This window comes from Vicia villosa, linkage group LG6, assembly GCF_029867415.1.
Source record: "Vicia villosa cultivar HV-30 ecotype Madison, WI linkage group LG6, Vvil1.0, whole genome shotgun sequence".
Lineage (NCBI taxonomy): Eukaryota > Viridiplantae > Streptophyta > Magnoliopsida > Fabales > Fabaceae > Vicia > Vicia villosa.
In genome coordinates, this window is record NC_081185.1 from 72,246,740 (window position 1) to 72,268,308 (window position 21,569).

General features: G+C 35.4%; 1 protein-coding gene across 1 annotated transcript; it reads left to right on the forward strand.

The window, feature by feature from the left end:
• The first annotated feature begins 15,907 nt into the window (after positions 1–15,907).
• On the forward strand, positions 15,908–20,873 carry LOC131609220 (nuclear transport factor 2-like). Its single transcript, XM_058880891.1, has 10 exons — positions 15,908–16,153; positions 16,409–16,487; positions 16,583–16,720; positions 17,212–17,488; positions 17,586–17,812; positions 18,028–18,205; positions 18,293–18,414; positions 18,501–18,560; positions 19,152–19,215; positions 20,029–20,873. Exons 1-10 carry the CDS (start codon positions 15,912–15,914, stop codon positions 20,496–20,498), a joined length of 1,857 nt encoding a protein of 618 aa, XP_058736874.1. The 5' UTR covers positions 15,908–15,911; the 3' UTR covers positions 20,499–20,873.
• The last annotated feature ends 696 nt before the right edge of the window (positions 20,874–21,569 follow it).

Genomic DNA, 21,569 nt, shown 5'->3' on the forward strand with positions numbered 1-21,569 from the left:
ACATAATGTCATGACATGTTCAAAGACATTGAATCTTCACAGTCAAACAAGGAAATCTGAATTGAAGCTTATCTACACATCAGCAGTCGGTGTAAAGTTCATTCAATGACTATGCATGCATTGGTAATTCAAGATAACTCCTATCAGAAAAACAGTCAAAAACTGCTTTGGAAAGAGTAAAAGCTTTTGGAACTGTTTCCTAATTAACCGTTTGACCATTGAACAAGACCAAAAAACCTTCGTTAATTCCTACGATCTTCATTTGCTATATAATAGCATCTCCGTGAATTGTAGAAATCAAACTCTCTCAAATGTCGTTAGTGTGCGTTCTTGTGAGTCGAGTCTGGGTTTGGTATTGTGATGGGTTGCTGTACCAAAGCCATCTCAAAAAAAGAAAAACACGGGTTGGGGATGTTGATGGTCTCTACCATGGGTTTTTCTGCAATAAACAACAAAGATGTTCCACTATATACAACCTTCAGTATATGAAGCATTTTCGTTGTGATTTGTGATTTGAGTTATGAACACAAATTGTGATTTGTGTTCTGAGTTACAAGAAGTAACGGCAAGAAACCAATCTTGGTTCTCTTGAGAACCCGAGCTAGAAGTGAATTTCTTGACACAGACAACAAGTATCTCCCAGGATTAATCGATATATCCAATTGCAATATATGACATATTGTCGGTCTTTGTCATATTATGGCTAAAAAGGGGGAGAGATACAGATGCAGATTTTGCTACTGAAGCAAACATGACCAAGTCCTTGTTGTCTAAGTTGCTACTGACTGTTACAAGAATAGTTTTAGCCAAAATAAGCCAAAGAGGGAGATTGTTGATGCTTTGTCTGTCCTGTATTATTGTCTAATGTTTGGCTAAAACATATAATAGCAGCAAATGGTCATAATGTGAATCTTGCAAGTTTATAAAGAACAAAACAAATACAAGCAAGATGTTAGATGGAATGTCATGACATCAACTCATGACACCGCACCTGCAGAAATGGAAGGAAGATTCAGTTTGTACTTAACAGATACAAAATATTCTATGTGAATATTATGTAATCCTATGTGGCGCATATTTAAAGGTCAAAAGAATAATTGAAGAATCAGATCAGAAGATTGAAGATTCAGGAAGAATCAGATCAGAAGATTGAAGATTCAGCAGTTTCTGATTTAGGAAACTCAGGATTAAAAGACCTTATTTGTAGCAGAATATTTTCTGCATAGTTGTAACAGCCAGAGTGCTGCGATTTGTAAGCCCAAGTCTAATTGGGATCAGGTTATAAATAGGAAACTTTGTAACCTAGTTTAGTAAGCTAACCGGCATTTAGAAAGATGTAACCATTAGGGTTAGTCGTGTAGGCGAACCACCCGGTGTGTGGGATGGTCACTGATTTGTGCCTCAAATCCTGTAGGTGAGAGGTTTAGTGTAATCACTCAGAAGCTGTGAAGTAATGAGTGAGGATTTGTTCTTGGAGGAAGCTTGTAAGCAACTTCAAGTTGATATTGTGTTTGTTTGTGTTTAGAGTTTTGGGAATTAGGCTGTCGATGCAGTGGCTGAGTTGTTGACTGCTAGACATCATTGCTATGATTGGGAATGGAATGGAGATATTCCATATTTAGGGAGAACCTAGGTAGAGATTGCATTGGTTAGGGTTTAAGTGCGAAGTTGTAAACGGGGGAGTTTAGCTTCAAATTAAGACTACTGATAGTGGATTTCCTTCCTGGCTTGGTTGCCCCCAGAGTAGGTTAGTTAGAACCGAACTGGGTGAACAATTATGTGTGTTGTTTATGTTTTTGCATTGTTTATTTGTTTGTTCAGTTTGGATATCATAACATCGTGCATGACATCAGTGTTTGGTTTAATGACTGTGCTGTCACAGAACCTCTGCAAAACATAGTTATTTGTGTTAACTGAACTAATATGATCCCGACACTCATGGACTTCTGAATGCAAGAAGTAATCAAAATATTGGGGGATCTCTATGTACTGCCTCAGCTAAGCTGATGACAGAAAAGGTGTCGTAACCTTGCGTATGACATTCCGAGTCTGTCCTACCAAAATTTTCATTTCTTATTTTTGCTGCAATTTACGGATCATCATCCGTTTGGTATTGATCTCGTTTCATTTTATCTTTTTCTCGCATTTTACTGCTTTCTGCATCATCCTATAACATGAGAAGTAGGACCTAGACATTCATCTGGCCAAGCCCTCAAAAGAGGCTCTATTTTTGTTGGTGTGTTTATATTTGTGCTTTGCGGCAGGGAGTCATGGTGTAATAAGACCTAAAAGGCACTCCGTTAAGTCCTCATGGAAGGCATGCGAAAAAGGTTAGCAATCAACCCCCGCCCAGTCTCATCGAGTCCGTTCGGTAAGCGCACGCTATGCGTTGCTTACTTCTGAACTAGCACAAGATCTTGTTATCGAGTATGTCAGGAAAATAGTTCATGCAATCGGACCCCCACATTTCCTATAGCTCACGTTGATCGACATTGACGCTCGGTGTACGCACACACCATTTTCCTTTTGGATCCGTGACGGCTTGGTTGCCGAGAGGGACTCGCTCCTCTTGTCTATGGCCCGATCATTTTCGCGAGGTCTAATGTTTGGTTGACTCGGGTGATCCGCTCCCCTTGGCTATGGCGGGACCGCTTTTCTACTACTCGGCCTTCGTTGGTGGTTTTGTTTGCTTTACGAGCGGAGCTCGTTTGTGTGATATTCTTGTGTGTTGTTTTTGTTTTCCCCATAGGTCGTTAGCTTAGTTTAGACATGTACCCTTTGTATGATAACATTAGGTAGCAAGCTTTCTCCCTTAGCTTAGGTTTTCCTCATGCATTCTTTAAAAAACAAACCAAACTCTTTGATTTTATTTTCTTTAGAACTTGTTATTTCCGCTCCATTCCCAAGCATAAGCCTCCAAAGGTCGAGCAACGGAGTGCGAATGTAAATCGTTCACCTAAAAAACGCAAAACAAACTAAAACATGTGAGTCGAGCTACGGTACCTCTGATTCCTCAAAAAAGGATACATAGGCAGCGGGGTAGGGCCCGTGCGAGTATAACTCTTTCTTTTCCCTACATTTTGCATGCATTTTAGTCCAGATTAACGCAGTTTGCTTACACACCCATAGTTTTAGACGCAAGAGTGGATACCATCGAGTACGATAGGCGCGAGGGGTGCTAATACCTTCCCCTCGCGTAACCGACTCCCTTACCCTTCTTCTCTGGTCGTGAGACCGTTGTTTTGTTTCGTGGTTTGCTGACATTCTCTTCCTTTTCAGGATAAATATGTTAGTGGCGACTCTGTTAATTTTCGCGGTAGCGACAATATGTCATGTACTAAGACCATAATTGAGGCTGACTCAAAGGGGATTGAAGTTTCTGAGTAAATGATTTATTTTCTGTCTTGTATGAAGTCCAAGATTGAGGCTGACACAGCTGGGACAAAGCTTTGGAAATGATCTATTACTGTCTTGTATAAAGCCCAAGACTGAAGCTGACTCTAAAAGGAAATACTCTACTGAGTTTGAGTTTTATTGTCTTGTACAAAGCCCAAGATTGAGGCTGACTCACTAAGGAAAAAGTTCTGAAAGGGTGAACTTCTGGGGTTTTGAGACTGTGAATGACTCTATTTTTGTCTTGTACAAAGCCCAAGATTGAGGCTGAATCCACTGGGGATGATTGGGATATTGAGAGTTGAGACTTTCCATATCTCTTTCTCTGAAGGGGAAAGATTCAATATAGAGATTGAGTGAACACTTTAGTGATTGTGATTGGGTGTTATAAGAATTGAATTCTCACAGGTGTTGGCTAAAGGTGACTATGTCCTGTTCTATGATTTTTAGGAAGTCTGAGGGTCCTTGTATAAAAGCTCAAGAGGAGGGTCATCGAGGGTCCTTGTTATAGCACAAGAGAAAGCTATGTTGGTTACCCTGACCTGGCTCTAAGCAAAAGGTAAGAGGTTTCACTGGGAAATAATCCTCTTCAAGTGGATGTGCCCTATTGTTTGATATAAGGGTTTCAAGATGTTTCACAGGGAATAATTCATCTTGTGGGGTGAGAAGCTATGTTGTCTAATTAGGAGAGGCTTCATTGGGAAGTAATCCTCAATCTTGGTCATAGTCCTATAGTGTGTGTGTGTGTGTGTGTGTGTATATATATATATATATATATATATATATATATATATATATATATGACAGGTATAACAGATATGATGAAATATAACAGTTATAGTAAGTACACAATGAATATGATGAACAATTATTGATCATGAATGAATGCAAAGAAATGTTTTTTTAATGTTTTTAATGTTTTATGAATTATGAAATGGAAAGAAAGTTGTTGGGTCTTACACTCTTGATAGAGACCCATGAATAACTGTTTATGAAAAACAGTTGAAGGATGTTTTGAAAGATGTTTGGGACTTACAGCCTAAGGAAAAGCCCATGAATATCTGTTTATGAAAAACAGTTGAAAGAAGTTTTATTTATGAAAACAAAGGGGTTTTGAAAATTGGTGGGGCTTGCAGCTCAGGGAGATGCCCAGAGATTAACTGTTTATTAAAAATAGTGGAAAGATGTTTGGGACTTACAACTCAAGGAGAAGCCCAGGATTAACTATTTATGAAAAACAAATGAAAGATGTCTGGGACTTACAACTCAAAGAGAAACCCATTGAAATTACTGTTTATGAAAAACAGTTTGAAAGATGTTTGAGACTTACAACTCAAGGAAAAGCCCATTGAAATTACTGTTTATGAAAAAACAGTTTGAAAGATGTTTGAGACTTACAACTCAAGGAAAAGCCCATTGAAATTACTGTTTATGAAAAACAGTTGAAGGAAAGTTTGAAAACACTTGAATGTTTTTTTGAAAAAAATAGATGAATGAAGGAAAAAGGATGGAACTTATACTCAATGAGAAGCCCAATGTTTATTTGAATGAAAGAAAGTGTTTTTTGTAACACCCCAAACCTACCCAACGAATATTAATAAAATCAGAGTGCGGAAATTCAACATACAATTGGGATGTCACATTCAACGTAAAACAACAAACAACTTGATCACATATATCATAGATACATAGCACATAACTCGGATGAACCGATAAAAATCTGTTTACTCTTTTTAAAAATAAACAACTTTTATTAATAATAATATCAATTATTCAACTTCACTTCGTGCAATATTTTCATTCAATTAAAACAACTTCACAACAACATATTGCTTCACAATTTCCACTTAAAAGTTAACATCTTATAGTTATAACAACAATTAATAAATAACAACAATCGTTCAACCCCCCGAGTGCTACGTATCAGAGCAAGACCCAACTCAAACTAACAGCAACTAAAGACTTCATAAAAATACTTCGAACATCCACAGCTATCCTTGAGTACCTGCCCATTTCCCATGGTAGGGGAAACATCAGCAGAAGGGTGAGATATCCAACAATATAAGCAAGCGTATGATAAATAATATATTAAGATTAGATCATACAATATCACCACTTCATACTTATTCAAACAACAGTTATAATAACAAATAACAACAGCGGTTATAATAATTATTTACCAACAACAATTATGATAACAATATTCAGTAACAAGTATAAAAACAATTAGTAACAACAATTAGCAACAACAACTATAACAATAGTTATAATAATTATTTCACAATTTAAATCATCACAACTTAATAACAACAACCACTTATAACAACAACAACTTATAACAACGACAACTTATATCAACAACAACAACGTAATAACAACAACAACGAAATAACAACAACAACTTCAAATGCGACTCAACTGTGCAAATGCATGTGGTACCATTTGGAGTAAAACTCCCAACTTAAACATTATGCCAGATTATTAGGGCATTTCAACTTAATCAGATTGCCATTACGGCCAACTTAAACGGGTGCCACTCTCGGCCAACTTAATCAATGCGAATGTATGCGACTTATGAATGATATTCAGTCAACAACAGCACAACACAACTCGAACACCAACAACAAAATCAACAACTTGAACCGCAACTTAAACAACATTTAACTTTGGCTATTTAAGCCTACAACAAAAATTTGTCCGAATCCGGGACAATTCAACTTAATCGACTGTACCTGCGAGTCCACGCATTCAATTTAAATTTAACATGATAAACACAATTCACGTATCTACTCGTATACACGAACTACCTCGTAAATTTCGGTTCGTTTCCGAGCAATTATTAACTAGCTTCTACAAATTTTATTATACTAATATAATAATATCCCTGTGTTCAAAATTATACTGTGAACAAAATTTCCACTCTATTATTACATATATCAGTATCTATTATTGACCTGCTATCATTATTTCATGTTTCTGCTAAATTATAAATTAACTAGTTTCTATATACTACTTGTACCACTTTTCTACTAGTATATTTAGTTTCTCATTATGTCATATTATATTAAATCAACTAATACTCATTAATCAACTATTATTATAATACTATCAAATCCATCTACTAGTAGTCTTCTAGTTCAATTATATATATATATATATATATATATATATATATATATATATATATATATATATATATATATATATATATATATATATATATATATATATATATATATATATATATATATATATATATATATATATATATATATATATATATATATATATATATATATATATATATATATTAAAACTAAGTCTTCATTCAAATATTCATACTATATACTATTTATATATTATATCATTATACATACCTGCTACTATTAATGCATTAGAAACAAGTCTCCATTCCAATGGTTCAAGTAATAGAATATATATATGTTTTCACGAAAATGACCACACAGTAAAACCAAGAAGCAACAAAACCGGTCCCACCTATAGCTAGGCCTCGTTTGGATATCCCTTAACAGTCTTGAATTTCACCTTACCCATTAGGATTCAACCAAACACAACTCATCCACTTAAACTATATTTTGTTCCATCGATGCAACTCAGTATCAAACCCAGAAAACCAATTTCAATTTAACACAAAAACGCAGCAATCAACAACAATTTCATGAACGCATAAGCAAATATTATACAACCCAGAATCTCATCTAAAAACCATCATACAATCGATTATAATAATCAAACCCCACCCTTACCTTGGATTGGAGGTCGCTCTCTATTCTGGTTGCACTTCATTGCCGCCATAGTTCCAACCTCGCTCTTTCTCTTTCTCTGCAGCTTTGCAATTTTCTACGATAAATCTCTTTTTCTTCTCTAGAGCTCCAAACCCTTATTATTTCTTTCTTATAATAAACCTAATCCTCTTATTCCATTTAATCCAATATATAATAATAATAATAATAATATTATTATTATTACTATTATTATTATTATTATTATAACTCTTAACCAAATAATAATAATAATAATATTATTTCTCTATTGCGCTCAACTTCTCTACACCTCCTTATTATTACATACTACCATAAAATAAGCCCAACCAACAACTCATATTCCAATATAATAATAATTATATTATTTCTACAACTCCAATATAATAATAATTACCACATAACAACTTAAACCGACATAATAATCAAATTTCTCCGATAAATCCCAACTTCGACCAATTTCCAATTATTAAATCCTTAATTAATTTAATTAAATAATTAATTAAATTCGGGGCGTTACAACTCTCCCCCACGTGGATATTTTCGTCCTCGAAAATCTATCCGACACAACCATCCTCAACTTGCTTATACTCGACTATACAACATCACAACATACTCTTATCAACAGATTTTCGTTATAGCATCCTTCACTTTACTCACCATCAAGATAGCAAGATACGTCTATACCATCCAACACGATTTTCGTCCACTATCAACAAGGGATTAAGGGTGATCAAGTCCTCAATTTGTCAATAGACAGCCAACAACGATATCGAAGTATAAACCATCATTACCAACATTAATAGTGTTCTTTTTCCAAATTTGATGCGTGCAGCGGATATCGGGGCGTTACATTTTTGACTTTGAAGATTTGAAGGGTTTTGTTGAATGAAAACCCTAAGTGTCTGTTTAATCGAGAGTTTTGTAAAACAATTTTGAATGACAAAGATAGACTAATTAAGATAAGAAATATTATCTACACTAAATTTAGACCTAGGAAATTAGGTTTTATTCACAAGATTATTTGAAATTGATTAGGTTTTGAAAATCAAAGGAAAACTTATTTTTTAAGTATTAAAAATACTAAAAAGTATCACTTTTAAACCTAATAAAAATATACCAAATAAATAATATTTTTGTGATTTTTTTGTATGGTCATAAAATATATGTGATAAATGAAGAGTGTGTGAAAAAATCATTTGAAAATAATTAATTTTGATAGGTTAGTTAATCAAATGAAATTGTGAAGAAAATTGAATAAAATAGTGATAAATAAGAAGGTTTTGGTCCCCAAAGGGGCTGAACTCACGCCCTTGTACTCACTATACAAAATTCTACCAACTGAGCTACGCGATATGGGTGATAGTGGATGGACACCATTTGGTTTTAAGTGAAAACAAGTGTTTGAAAATAATTTGGAATATAAAATGAACAAAAGGTTTGGGGGGATCAAACCCCAGACCTTGGACAAGAAAGAAACTTTAAAAGAGTTGGAAAAGAGAGTGAGTACCTTGACCATTTTAGTCAATACCATTCTCATTCCTTTGGAGTTCTGGCATCAATGAGAAATCATACATCTCAAGCAAGGATTACATGTGAATATCTCAAGTGGTGTGTGAGACATGGTATGTGTATCATGGACACAATCAATGGTGAGTTCAACAATATCAATATGTAAACTCAAAGATAAAAGTTTGATGAATAAAAGGGTGACATACCTCAATATCATTTCATGTATGTATGAATATGATGGGATGATGGATAATGTCTCAATGCATGTGGGTTAGTATACAACGTGTGTATATATATACACACACACACACACACACACACACACACACACACACAAACACACACACACACACACATATATATATATATATATATATATATATATATATATATATATATATATATATATATATATATATATATATATATATATATATATATATATATATATATATATATATATATACACAAAGATAATCAAATATATGTACAAGTGTGTGAGTAAAGAAAGATCAAAGCTACAAGTTATCATGGTGAAGCTCAAGGATCATAAATTCGGGTTTTAGGGTTTTGATGCACCTAAACCTAATTGATTGAACAAAGTTGATTAAAAAGCTAAACCTTGAAAGGATTGATTTAAGGGAACATGTTATCATCAAGATTGATTTTAACCTAGCCCTAATTGGTCCACACAAAATATATACAATATTACTTGGTGAAAATATTAAAAGGAATTGATTTTTTAAAAGCATAAAAGAATTATTTTTTATTTAATTTAAAAATGAGTAAATAATAAATATTTTTGTGGTTTTAAAATATATTCTCAAAATGGGCAAGATAGATAAAGAGTGTACAAAAAATAAGGTCAAATAATTAATTTTACTATTTTTAATGAAGTATCAAAGTTATAAAAAAAATAGAATAAACTAGTAATAAAATAAGGTTTTGGCCCTCATGGGACTTAAACTCACGCCCGCACGCTTGTAAGTCTAAAGCTTAGCCACTGAGCCAGGCGGTTGCATCTGATCATAAGGCCCAAACAAATCATAAAATAAAAATATGTGGTAGATGGTTAAAATGAAAAATAAAACATAAAAGTGCAAAAAGGAGGATTCAAACCCACGTCCCTTGAGTTTAAAGCCTTAAAACACACACTCTTTCCACTGGGTCAAATGATTTAGTTATTAATAAAACACATTCCATTAAAGATAAAATAAAACAAGTTCATAAACTCAAAATAACAACTTCATCTTCAACCCCTCGATCTCCATTTTCAAAAAATCAATCATCATCAATACTCAACAATTTTCAAAAAAACAAACATGAAAGTTGTTCACTTTTCACCACAAATCTAACCATGTATCATTTACTCATTTATTTTAACTGTAGCTCATCAATTTTCTAGAAAAAGTGATGAACCCTACAACCCTGAATTCAAATTAAATGACTAATATGCACAATCAATCTCTAATACCTTAAGGCTATTATTCAACACATCAAAACAAACATTTTGGTATCAAGAAATGCAAAAATGGATGCTTAAATGATGAAGTTCAAGAGTGAGACACTTATCTCTACAACTGGAAATCGAAAATGGACTTAGAGTAGTTCTGGAAGTTTTGTAATGATCCTGTTAGCTTCCCTGAATCCCCAGGAAGCTTTAGCAATGCTGAGTTTATACTGAAAGCAACTCAATCTCTCTAAAGGCCTCGACTTGCAAAGATGAACAGGTGAGATATGAAGGTTTTGATTTGCGTGTTTCGGTTGAGTTTTAATGCATACAAAAGTGTCTATATGCTATATGGAGAGTGTTTGAATGATTAATTTGCAAAGAGATTGCAAGAATGAATAGATTCGAAGTTATGGACTTCAAAGCTCAAAAATGGAGAAATTTAACCAATTCTAATCTGAGAGAGTTTTAGAGAGGTTTTAGGGGGGTTTCTAGTGTGGTTTGAGGCTTAGAAGTGATCTCTATTTATAGGGAAACAAGAGAGCTTGAGTCTGATCACATGGAGTCTTAAGGCTTCATAACTTGTTTTTGAAGCAAGGTAGTAAGACATTGTTCCAATGCATAGTACAAGCATGGTTGGAGTTGTTGGATACTTTAAACATATTTTTTATGAGCTTTTGGTGAATGTATGCAGAAGCAACAAGTTGGGAGCTCAATGAGAGTGGACTTTGTGATTAAAGTTAGCTTTTTCAAAATGGAAGTCAAGACTTTTGTACACAAATGGTATGAATTTTGAACAATGGCTCTAACACTTGGGTAATGCATATTAGACTTGTGTAAATTCCTGATTAGAGTGAGTTTTGGAAGCAATGTAGGTCTGCAGCCAGAAATTTGGAGAATTGGCATAGCTTGGTCTTGATTTTGAACATAAAAATGACCTTGAAACAACTTCCATGGTGCCTTCTTCTTTAATTTGAAACTTCCAAATCACTTATGCTATGGAGGTGTTCTAGTACTTTTTGGAAAGCTCTAACAATTCTCTTCAACTTCCTTGTTTGGTATTTCCCTAAATTCTTCTTGCATCTTGGTGTAAAGTGCCCACAAAGTTGGAAGAAAACTAGTTTAAAACACTTTGAAAATTTTCTAAGTGGTTGGATGAAACTTCATGAGCTCATAACTTTCAAATGGTTGATCTTTTGAAAAAAATGTGTCATAACCAAAGTTGTAGTTTGGATTGAGATTTACAACTTTCATGTACGTTTTTTCAAATTCAGCTTGGATCATGGTGTAACTTGTGCATGAACTTTGATACTTTTAAGCTTAAACACTTTGAAATTTTTCTAAGTGTTTAAATCTTCTAACTTCGACTTTTGTTGACTTTTGATTCTTGATTGATTTTTTTGATTTTTCTTGATCAAATGAATTTAATAAACATATATTCATAATCTTGATCTTCAAAAGTCCATGGTTGACCACATTTCTCAAAAGTCAAAGGTGGTCTTAGACAATTGACTTTTTCCAAATGAATTGCATTCTTGCACATGTCAATTGAATCAAGCTCTTCCAATCTAATGGATGATATGAGTGGATTATAACGAAGCATTGGAGATCCTTGACCCATGATTTGACCATAGGGTCACGTCCTTATTAAAAGTCAACTCTCCAGGTGAATTAGGTCAAAACCCTAATTTGTGCACCATATGAAATTGGATTTTGATGAGGGGAATCACTTGAGCATATGAGAATGTTTGAGCTCCTTTGTGGGTCTCAAAACCCTAATTTTCTTGAGTCTCCCGGTTAGTCACCTATCTTGAGAAACAAGCAACAAGCAAACACAATTATTATTATTTTTTGTATATTTTTGGTTAGCAAATGATATATGAACAATTATGATGATGATAATGATGATGATGATGATCACAATATTCTCAAAATGAGGTGGGATCTCAGGATAAAAAATTGAGGTACAACAGCTTCCCCTATTTAAGTTCTTTATACCTGAGGAGGGGAAGATGAGAATCTTCGTCTTAGCATGGTAAGATGGACTTAAATACAAAATGATAGCTCAATTTGGAATCTAAGAGCCCACAAATATGGTATGAATGCAAGACTCCGACTTTTGTGGGAATAAACAAACAACAACACCCTTAATCCCGATTAAGAGAAAGGGACCCAATTTTTTGGGAATAAAGGTCAAAATTCGTAATGAACTACCTCTGATGCTGGAGAGACAAACCATTAAATAAAATAAACTCTTCCATCATGAACTGCCTCTAACGCTAGAGAGACTCACCATTCATAATGGGAATAACTTTCACCATGAAATGCCTCTTATGCTGGAGAGACTCACCACTCATTGGGGAAAGCGAATTTCATTATGGATTATCTCTGTCGCTGGAGAGACACACCATCCATAAGAAGGATAAACATCGGGCTCCTCAAAAAACTGTCTTCATCGCCTTGTAAGAACAAATCACTTGTTGGGAAATAACAAACTTCAATATGAACTGTCTCTGACGCTAGAGAGACTAATCATTCATATGGGATAACTATCATGTTCTTCAAGAGACAATCTTCATCATCTTGAGAAGGCTCACCATCCATAAGAACATTTTATCATAAACTGCCTCTGACGCTGAAGAGACAATTTGTTCACAAGTTTCTTCACCGGAAATAAATTGGTCGCTTCGCAGAGACTGTCATCTTCTTTAAAAAAAAAATCCGGGACATACAAGTTTCTCAAATAAAGATACCATCACTTGTTCTCAGGTAATAAATCTGAAAGTAGCTTGATTTTCTAGGGGAATCACAATCAAGTTCTCATTGAGGAGACAAAGTCTTTGATAAATGCACTTCAAATCCATGATTTGCTGATCCAAATAATTATATCTGTTGGAGACAAAGTTCGATCCAAAATAGAGTTGGAAAGAGACATCCAAACAAGACACTTCCCACTGAGGACTGAGCTCAAAATGGGAGTTCATTCTATTCTGAGACAAATGAATATGCTAAGACAAAATCTTCCCACGAGAAACAAGGGGAAATACAAGGATATGGGTCTTTCTGCCTAAAGTTGACGCTTAAATGGTGGGAGTAAAGACATCACTTGGGGAATAATCATAATAAATTTCTCATATCAAAAGATGCAAACAATGTGCACGTATGTAGAGAAAATATGAATGGATGATTGAATGTTATGCATATGCTAACGAAACAGACACACATAATGACAATATTGGAAATGACGACACCTGGGTATAACTAGGTACTCAGCCAATCGTCGATAACATCTTTTTGTGGTGGCTTAGGCCTTGGAGAGAGCACTCTCAAATCAATCTTTAATATTAAAAGGATTCATTCTGAGAAGAAAACCCGTTGAAAAAGAACACATTCCGAGAAAAAAACATGCACTTAGTCGGAGACAACTTGTATCAAGACTTGGCTGCTTTCACAAGGGCAACATTGACCGATGCTTGGTTTCACACTTCGAGGACTAACTTCCTTGGGGACCAAGGTCAACATTTCCTTTCGTAACCACGAGTTTTAAGAAAACGTGTAGCCTTTTTATGTTGAAAGCGTGATTTTAGCTTTGTTTCAAATCTTTTTAATTTTAAAAGCAATTTTTGCAAGATAGAACAAAAGATAAGAATTCCGAGAAATGAGATAAGGCTCAAATTTTATTAATGGAATGGTAGTCTACGAACGACATGACTCCACAGAGCATTACAAAGTTTAAAAAAATGGTAACTTTAAAAGGGAAAGGTTACATTAAAGTACAATGATCACTATTCTCCCAAACAGCTTTAAATACCAGGCATACATTGACGTCGGTTGGAAGTCTTCAGAAGGCATCTTTGGGATGGTCAGGTCATACCATATGTGGTTACTTGCCATAATCCCTAACTTCTGCATAGATTGCCTTTGCATATTTTCAATCCACCAGGATGATTATTTTTTTTTATGTCTCTAATTTTTGCCTGGACTGACCTTTCGGGTTTTCAGTCCACCGAGACACTCATTTTTGCCCAAGTCGCCCTTTCAGATTTTCAACTTAGCGAGCCTTTTATTTTTCTTTAGGTGAAGTATTTCTTGACCACATCGACATTCACTGGATGCGGGAATTCTTCACCATTCATAGTCATAAGAGTCAAAGCACCGCCTGAGAAGGCTCTCTTAACAACACATGAGCCTTCATAATTGGGAGTCCATTTGCCCCTGGGAGCTGGTTGAAAAGATAATATCTTCTTGAGCACAAGATCACCTTCTCTAAATCTTCGAGGTCTAACTTTCTTGTCAAACGCTCTTTTCATTCTTTCTTGGTAAAGCTGACCATGACACAAGACAGTCATTCTCTTTTCTTCAATGAGATTCAGTTGATCGTATATAGCTTGACACCATTCAGCTTCTGATAATTTGGCTTCCATTAGGATCCTCATAAAGGGAATTTCAACCTCTATTGGGAGTACAACTTCCATGCCGTATACCAAGGAGAAGGGAGTTGCCCCTGTTGAAGTGTGAATTTAAGTACGATACCCATGCAGAGCAAGTGAGAGCATTTCGTGCCAGTTAGGTATGGCAACAAAACCCATATCCGCGGGTACCCACCCGAATCCGCCCTGAAATTGACGGGGAAAACCCGATTTGACTGGGTTTGGGTTCAGGTTCGGATTTTCCCCGATTACAAAATATGGGGACGGGTCGGGTAATGGGGACACTAGTACCCACCCCGAACCCGTCCCTGAACCCGCCCCGTTTATTTCATTGTGTATATTATTATATATTTTTGATAATTTAGAATATTAAATACGTGGCCAAAGTTTTGATATTTTGATTTGTATTTATTATTTAAAATATTTGAAATGCATGTATGAATTTTTTTGAAATTTTTTCATTTTATTATTTATAAAGTAATTTAATTTAGGAAAAAAATTATTTCTATTAAAAAATAATCAATTTTACTAAATGGATGGTGGCGGGGCAGGGATACCCGAACCCAACCCGAACCTGTTTGGGTCGGGTTTGGGTTTTAATTCTCCATCCTCGTTTGGGTTTGGGTCGGGGAATGGGGATTGTTTGAGGGTTCGGGTTTGGGTTTGGGGAGGTAATAACCTTCCCCGACCCGCCCCGTTGCCATCCCTAGTGCCAGTCTTTGTAAGTTACAATCATCTTCTTGACAATCTTTTTAATATTCTGGTTAGCCGCCTCTACCGCACCGTTCATCTTTGGCCGATAAGGAGAAGAATTATGATGCTCGATTTTGAAGTCATCACATAACTCTTTCATCATTTTGTTATTCAAGTTGGAACCATTATCAGTAATGATTCTGTTGGGTACGCCATAGTGACAAATAAAACCGTTCTTGATACATCTCACTACTACTTGTCGAGTAACATTGGCGTAGAAAACAGCTTCGACCCATTTGGTGAAGTAGTAAATGACGACCAGGATGAAACGATGACCATTGAGGCTTTTGGTTCAATCAGACCAATCATGTCAATTGCCCCACATAGAGAAAGGCCATGAAGAAGAGATAACCTTGAGAAACGTCGGAGACACATGTATCTTATCAGCATAAATATGACATTTGTGGCACTTCTACACATATTTGTAACACTCATATTCCATTATCATTCAATAGTATTCCGCTCTTGACATTTTTCTCGTCATTGCATGACCATTGGCATGAGTATCAAAAGATCATTCATGGACTTCATTAGAGTGATTTAATTTAAGCCAATTATTTACGTATAAAAGTGGATATAAAATCATACAAAATGTTTTTATATATTTTTTTCATAATCTTTAATATTTTTTATATTGATCGCTATAAAACCCGCTCGAATTCTAAGAGTTTTCTCTTCATATTCTTTCTCTCTCTAAATCGCACAGTGTTCTTCTTTCTCGCTCCTCTCTGTAAGATCCAAACCCTAGCAAACCCCTTCCGCAGAGAGCGTCGAGAAGAACACTCACAACTCGCTCCTCTCACTCCCCCGGTCACCACTCCTTCTCCTATCAGGTATATCTCTCTCGCGCACACTCAATCGCTTCGCAATTTCGATTTTCTTTTTATAGTAAATTTTTTGTGTTTACATTGCTACTCAAATCGAAGGTTTGTAGTTGTTATGTTGAGTTTAGAGTTTTAGTTTGAGTTAGGGTTTTGAGAAATTTCAGTGCGGAAAGTGTCACTGTTTTGTTGTTGGATCAATATTGTTTTTCGCTTTAACGTAAAGTAAAGTATTGATTATTTGAAATTGGTGTTTTCGTTTGACAGTTGTTGTTGGCTTTTTGATACCGTTGTAATGGCAACTTCAGAGCAGCTAGGTCAAACCAAAACTCCGGCACCCGATGTTGTATGTATATCTACATTTTTGTTGTTTTTGATGCTTGTTTTAGGTTAATCTTCGTATAGCTGACTGTTTTGTTTTGTAATGTGACTTTGGGTTAGGTTGGGCATGCCTTTGTTGATCAGTACTATCATATGTTGCACGAAAGCCCTCAGCTTGTGCATAGGTTTTACCAAGAAGTCAGTAAGCTTGGTCGTCCTGATCCGGATGGGATTATGGGCATCACTACTACAATGACTGTGAGTTCTCTCTATATGTATATGTATAATGTGTACGTATCTGTTGTTCAGAATACATCACGCGTACCCTGTGTTTTGTTTTGTGCGTTTTCATACATTCTTGTATTCATATCTCTGATAGGTTTATATAATATCTTGTTTGGCATTGTTTGGTATTGGTACCATTTCGCAATACTCCTGGCTCTTACTTCACTTCCCCTGTGCATTACTTTAATTTCTTGTTTATGTCATACCTCCAGGCTCCGACATTGCTTTATATATGTATTGAAAATATGCTGTAAGATCAGACCCAAAATTCCAACCAATTACTTTATGATGCTTTTTTAAATTTCTTTCAGTTTGTTTTTCTGTTTCTATTGGTGATTCTCCAGAGTCCATTTGTTAACTCATATTCTTATAAATATGCATACAATATTAGAATTGGCTGAATATGAATAAATCAGCTTTATATTGTATAATTGTAATGTATCCTATTTCGTTTCATCAAGCAGGAAATTGACAAGAAGATACTATCATTGGGTTATAGTGAACTGAATGCTGAGATCATATCTGTGGATGCACAAGAGTCCTTTGGTGGGGGAGTCATTGTCTTGGTGACTGGGTTTATGACAGGAAAGGATGACATTAAGCAGAAATTTACTCAATGTTTCTTCCTTGCTCCTCAAGAGAAAGGCTACTTTGTTTTGAATGATGTTTTCAGATATGTTGATGAAAATGAAATTAAAGAGCCTGATCATGTAATTGAATCACCTGCTTCTACTGACAATGGTAATAGTAATACGATGCATAAGATGTGATTTATAACTGTTTTCTTTGTTCCCTTGGCTGTTTATTTAAGTTGCCTATATCTTCAACCTTCTTTCAGTGTCCGATCCTCCTTTGCTAGAGACACAAGTTCCAGAGCAAATATCTGTGGCTGTTGAGGATGGTGCTGTGGAAGAAGTCTACAATCTAGAAAATGAGCAAGTGTCTGTTGAAGAAGAGGAAACTCCTGTTGCTGAGGTTCTTGATGAAATTCCTGATGATTCACAGATGGTATCTGGATTGGCATCCCAAATTGAAGAAGTACCGAAGAAGTCATATGCCTCTATTGTATGCCTCCAATCTAAAAATACCCTCTTCCTTTCCATCCCTTTCTAGACTCTTATTGAATTACCATTGTAAAGGCCACTTTTTTATATTATTTTACCACTGATTGAAAGGCTGAAAATTTACTGACAATGATACTTTGTCGTCTTTTATTTAGAAGAGTAATAATTGCTTCTGTTACTTATTATTTTCCATTGTAACTGGTGTATCTTTTCTAGGTTAAGGTAATGAAAGAAGGTGCAGCAGCATCCTCCATTGTGACTGCTGTTTCTGTGAAATCTGTCCGTAAGACTCAAGAAAAGCAGAGTACCACTGCACCTCCACCATTCAGCGGGCCAGAAACAAATGGTTCTAATATAAACACTAATGAAGGTGGAAACAATCAAGAAACTGAAGGTCTGATGCACCATATCTGACGTTAGTTCAGATTTTAAGGCATTTGTCTTAGCAATATGTATTGATGTATTTATCGCCTTTTGACAGCTGAGGGCTATTCAATTTATGTGAAAGGGCTGCCTGGAAATGCTACGATTGCACTTCTCGAGAATGAGTTCAAGAAGTTTGGCCCTATTAAAAGTGGTGGTATCCAAGTTAAGACGCAAAAGGTATTTCACTTGGTAGTTCCTTGTTTTTTAAAGCGTTGGCTGCTAGCTAATAATATATTTTTTTGGCATTTCAATGGATTTGTCAGGGATTTTCCTATGGCTTTGTGGAGTTTGAAGTGGCAAGTGCCGTGCAAAATGCAATTGAGGTATTTATCTGATGTTACTTTATCTTCAGGAATTCCATAGTCAAACATGATTTGCATAGACAATTTCTAATTCCAAATGAAAATGAAAATCATTATGTTCTTCAGTGCGTTGATGCCAATCAGCAAGTTGTATTTGTTTCCCTTATTTGTTTTCTAGCTTACATTCACTTAGTAGGATAGTTTTTTTCCGGTATAAATCCACTTGCACAATCTGCTCTTTCACCAACTTGTTCCGCACTGCAATTGCGTTGTGCTTCATTGCTTGTTAATGAATACAGTTGCTGTAAATTTCTTATGTTTCTGAGTTGTGCATATCGTTTCTAGTCATTTGTATGGAGCAAATGAAATATCAAGCTTGCTCCACTATGCTCTCACTGTCCTTGCTAACTCTATAAGTCCTGTTAGTTACTACTGGATTATGTTGTCTTGAAGGCTGTAGAGTTTTGAATTCTACTTTTAGTTTTGCCATTTTATCCTTGTTTTTTTTTATCTGGTTTTTGGAATTGTTGTGTACAATCTTCTGATTTGTCTTGATTGCTCTAAATATTTTTATTCTTTATTTCATTCCAATTCCTTTTGTCGGTTTTTCAGGCTTCACCAATTCTGATCAATGGCCGTCAGGTTACTGTCGAGGAGAAAAGATCAACTAATCGAGGCAAGTGCTTTTTAGTGTTGGTTCAGTTCACGTCAAGGTTCAAAATTTATGTTTCTGCACATAATAGCTATGAAATTTGTGGGGTTTGTGTATGTATAACCTGTTATGTGTTTGGATCCCATGATTTGTGAAGAGATTTCTCTCGTATTGAACTATATTCAAGCATTAATTGAAATCTTAAATGAATTAGACCATGTTTCATGATTGTAGGGTAACCTTCAAAGACATTATGGGAATGATAACTTTAATGAAACATGTTTAACGCTTGGTTATGTCATGTTATGCATTTGTTAACCTTTTGCTCAATGACTAGCTATTAATTTGAAGTATGGAAGATAGTGATTTCGCTGCTTTTAGATGGTTATTCATATTATCTCTAAATTAGTTTTTCAAATTCTCGCGCGCAATAGCAGGTGTGTTGAAAAAAAGATACAAATGTCTAGTAATGATTAGTTGTTTATCTTTTGCATATAGCTTAGAACTCAGTTACCAAAAAAGCATATTGCAACATGATATTTGTTTATTACAAGTTTCTGTTGTCCTACTAAGTTGCGACAATTTTATTAATTTATTTTTTTAATTTTTCTGGGTTCTTCATTGGTTGCGTGGCCCTGTAATAAACTCGATTTAACTATCATCGTACACTTGTACTCTCAGCATTTACTTATTTTAACATAATGTATTACTATGTTACCTTTTTTTTTAAATTTTTTAAGGACTTCACTATTATTATTTACTTTGCATTTACTTCCAAGAAAGATATCATTTGGGTCCTGTATTGCATGTAGTGAGCTGTTTGCATTCTCTGTTCAGGTTTTAAGGGACGATTCTTGTCTGGAAGGGCACCTGGATTCAGGGTTGAGGGAGCAAGAGGACGAGGAAACTATGGAAATAGCCGAAGTTTTGGTCGTGGAGACATCAACGGCCGTGGAGACTTCAACGGCCATGGAGACTACAACGGTCGTGGAGACAATGGGCGTGGAGACTACAACGGCCATGGAGACTACAATGGGCGTGGAGACTACAACGGGCGTGGAGACTTCAACGGACGCGGAGACTACAACGGGCGTGGAGACTTCAACGGACGTGGAGACTTTAACGGAAGAGGCGAATATGGATATAGGAATGGTAATCGAGGAGGACTTTCAAACCGTGGAGGTGATGGGTATCAGAGAAACGATCATATGGGAACCAATGGTGGCCGCATTAATCGTACTGGCGGGTCTTCTGTTAATTCGGCACCCAAACCTACTGCTGCTAATCGTGTTCCTGCCTCTGCTTGAGGAAGCTATGCATCTAAGAGTCTGACTGGTTGATAGTTTATTACATTTGCAGTAACTGAAGCAATTGGAATTAGAAAGAATTAAATAGCAAACCTTTTTTAGATGAGTGAAGTTTACAAAATCCCTATTTAGGTAAATTTTCTGATATTGGTGGTCTTGGGAAAAGGTAGTTTTCAGTTTCTATTCATTATACAATGAATCTAACGGTAGTTTTTGTGCTTCCCCAGTTTTTATGAAAATATATATATTTGGGGTATCATTTTTTGATATAATCTGGTATTTGGTAGTTATGGCTTGAGATGTTTGCTACCATGACTTTCTAGTGATATTGTAAGATTCTAGTTAGTGTTTCACCTGATATTTCTTTTTCTGTCATTCAGACTCAACTTGTATTTTCAACACAAGTTCAGTAACGCTAACTGCACTTCAAGGAACTGTATCATCCTTCTAAAACTGAGCTTTACTTCTCACTTGCTTGATTTCAAAGCAGCCTATTGGTTGAAATTTACTCTTTAAAACTGACTATTGATTGAATATTTAAAAGTTAAGTAGTGGAATATTAAGGTTCAAATCTACGACCATGCATTTAATATTCCTATATAGCTAATAGCGTTTTAAATCACTTTTATATAACAGGGCAAATAAAGAAAATTATATCAAATGTAAGTTTAAATAACATGTCTATTCAGCACGTTCCTGCTTTAAGGCTTTAAGGTTTGTTTTAATCCAATAGTGGCATTTAAGCAAACTTAGGTAAGTGTCAAGCTATCATCGATATGATCGATATGAGAATTCTCACCAATGTCAAAGAAGTTTGATAATTGACAATTCGCGTAGCCCGTCGATATGAGAATTCTCACCAATGTCAAAGAAGTTTGATAATTGACAATTCGCGTCACCGCTCTATCTTGTTTTCTTCCCTGTGCGGGTGAAAAGGCCTTTCTTTTCTTTGTAGCCCTGAAAAAGAAGGAGTTTAAATGGACCGTGAAATGCGAGGTGGATTTCTCAAGAATAAAAGCTCCCCTCACATCACTGCCTCTCCTCACTTGCCCAAAACCTTAAACGACCTAT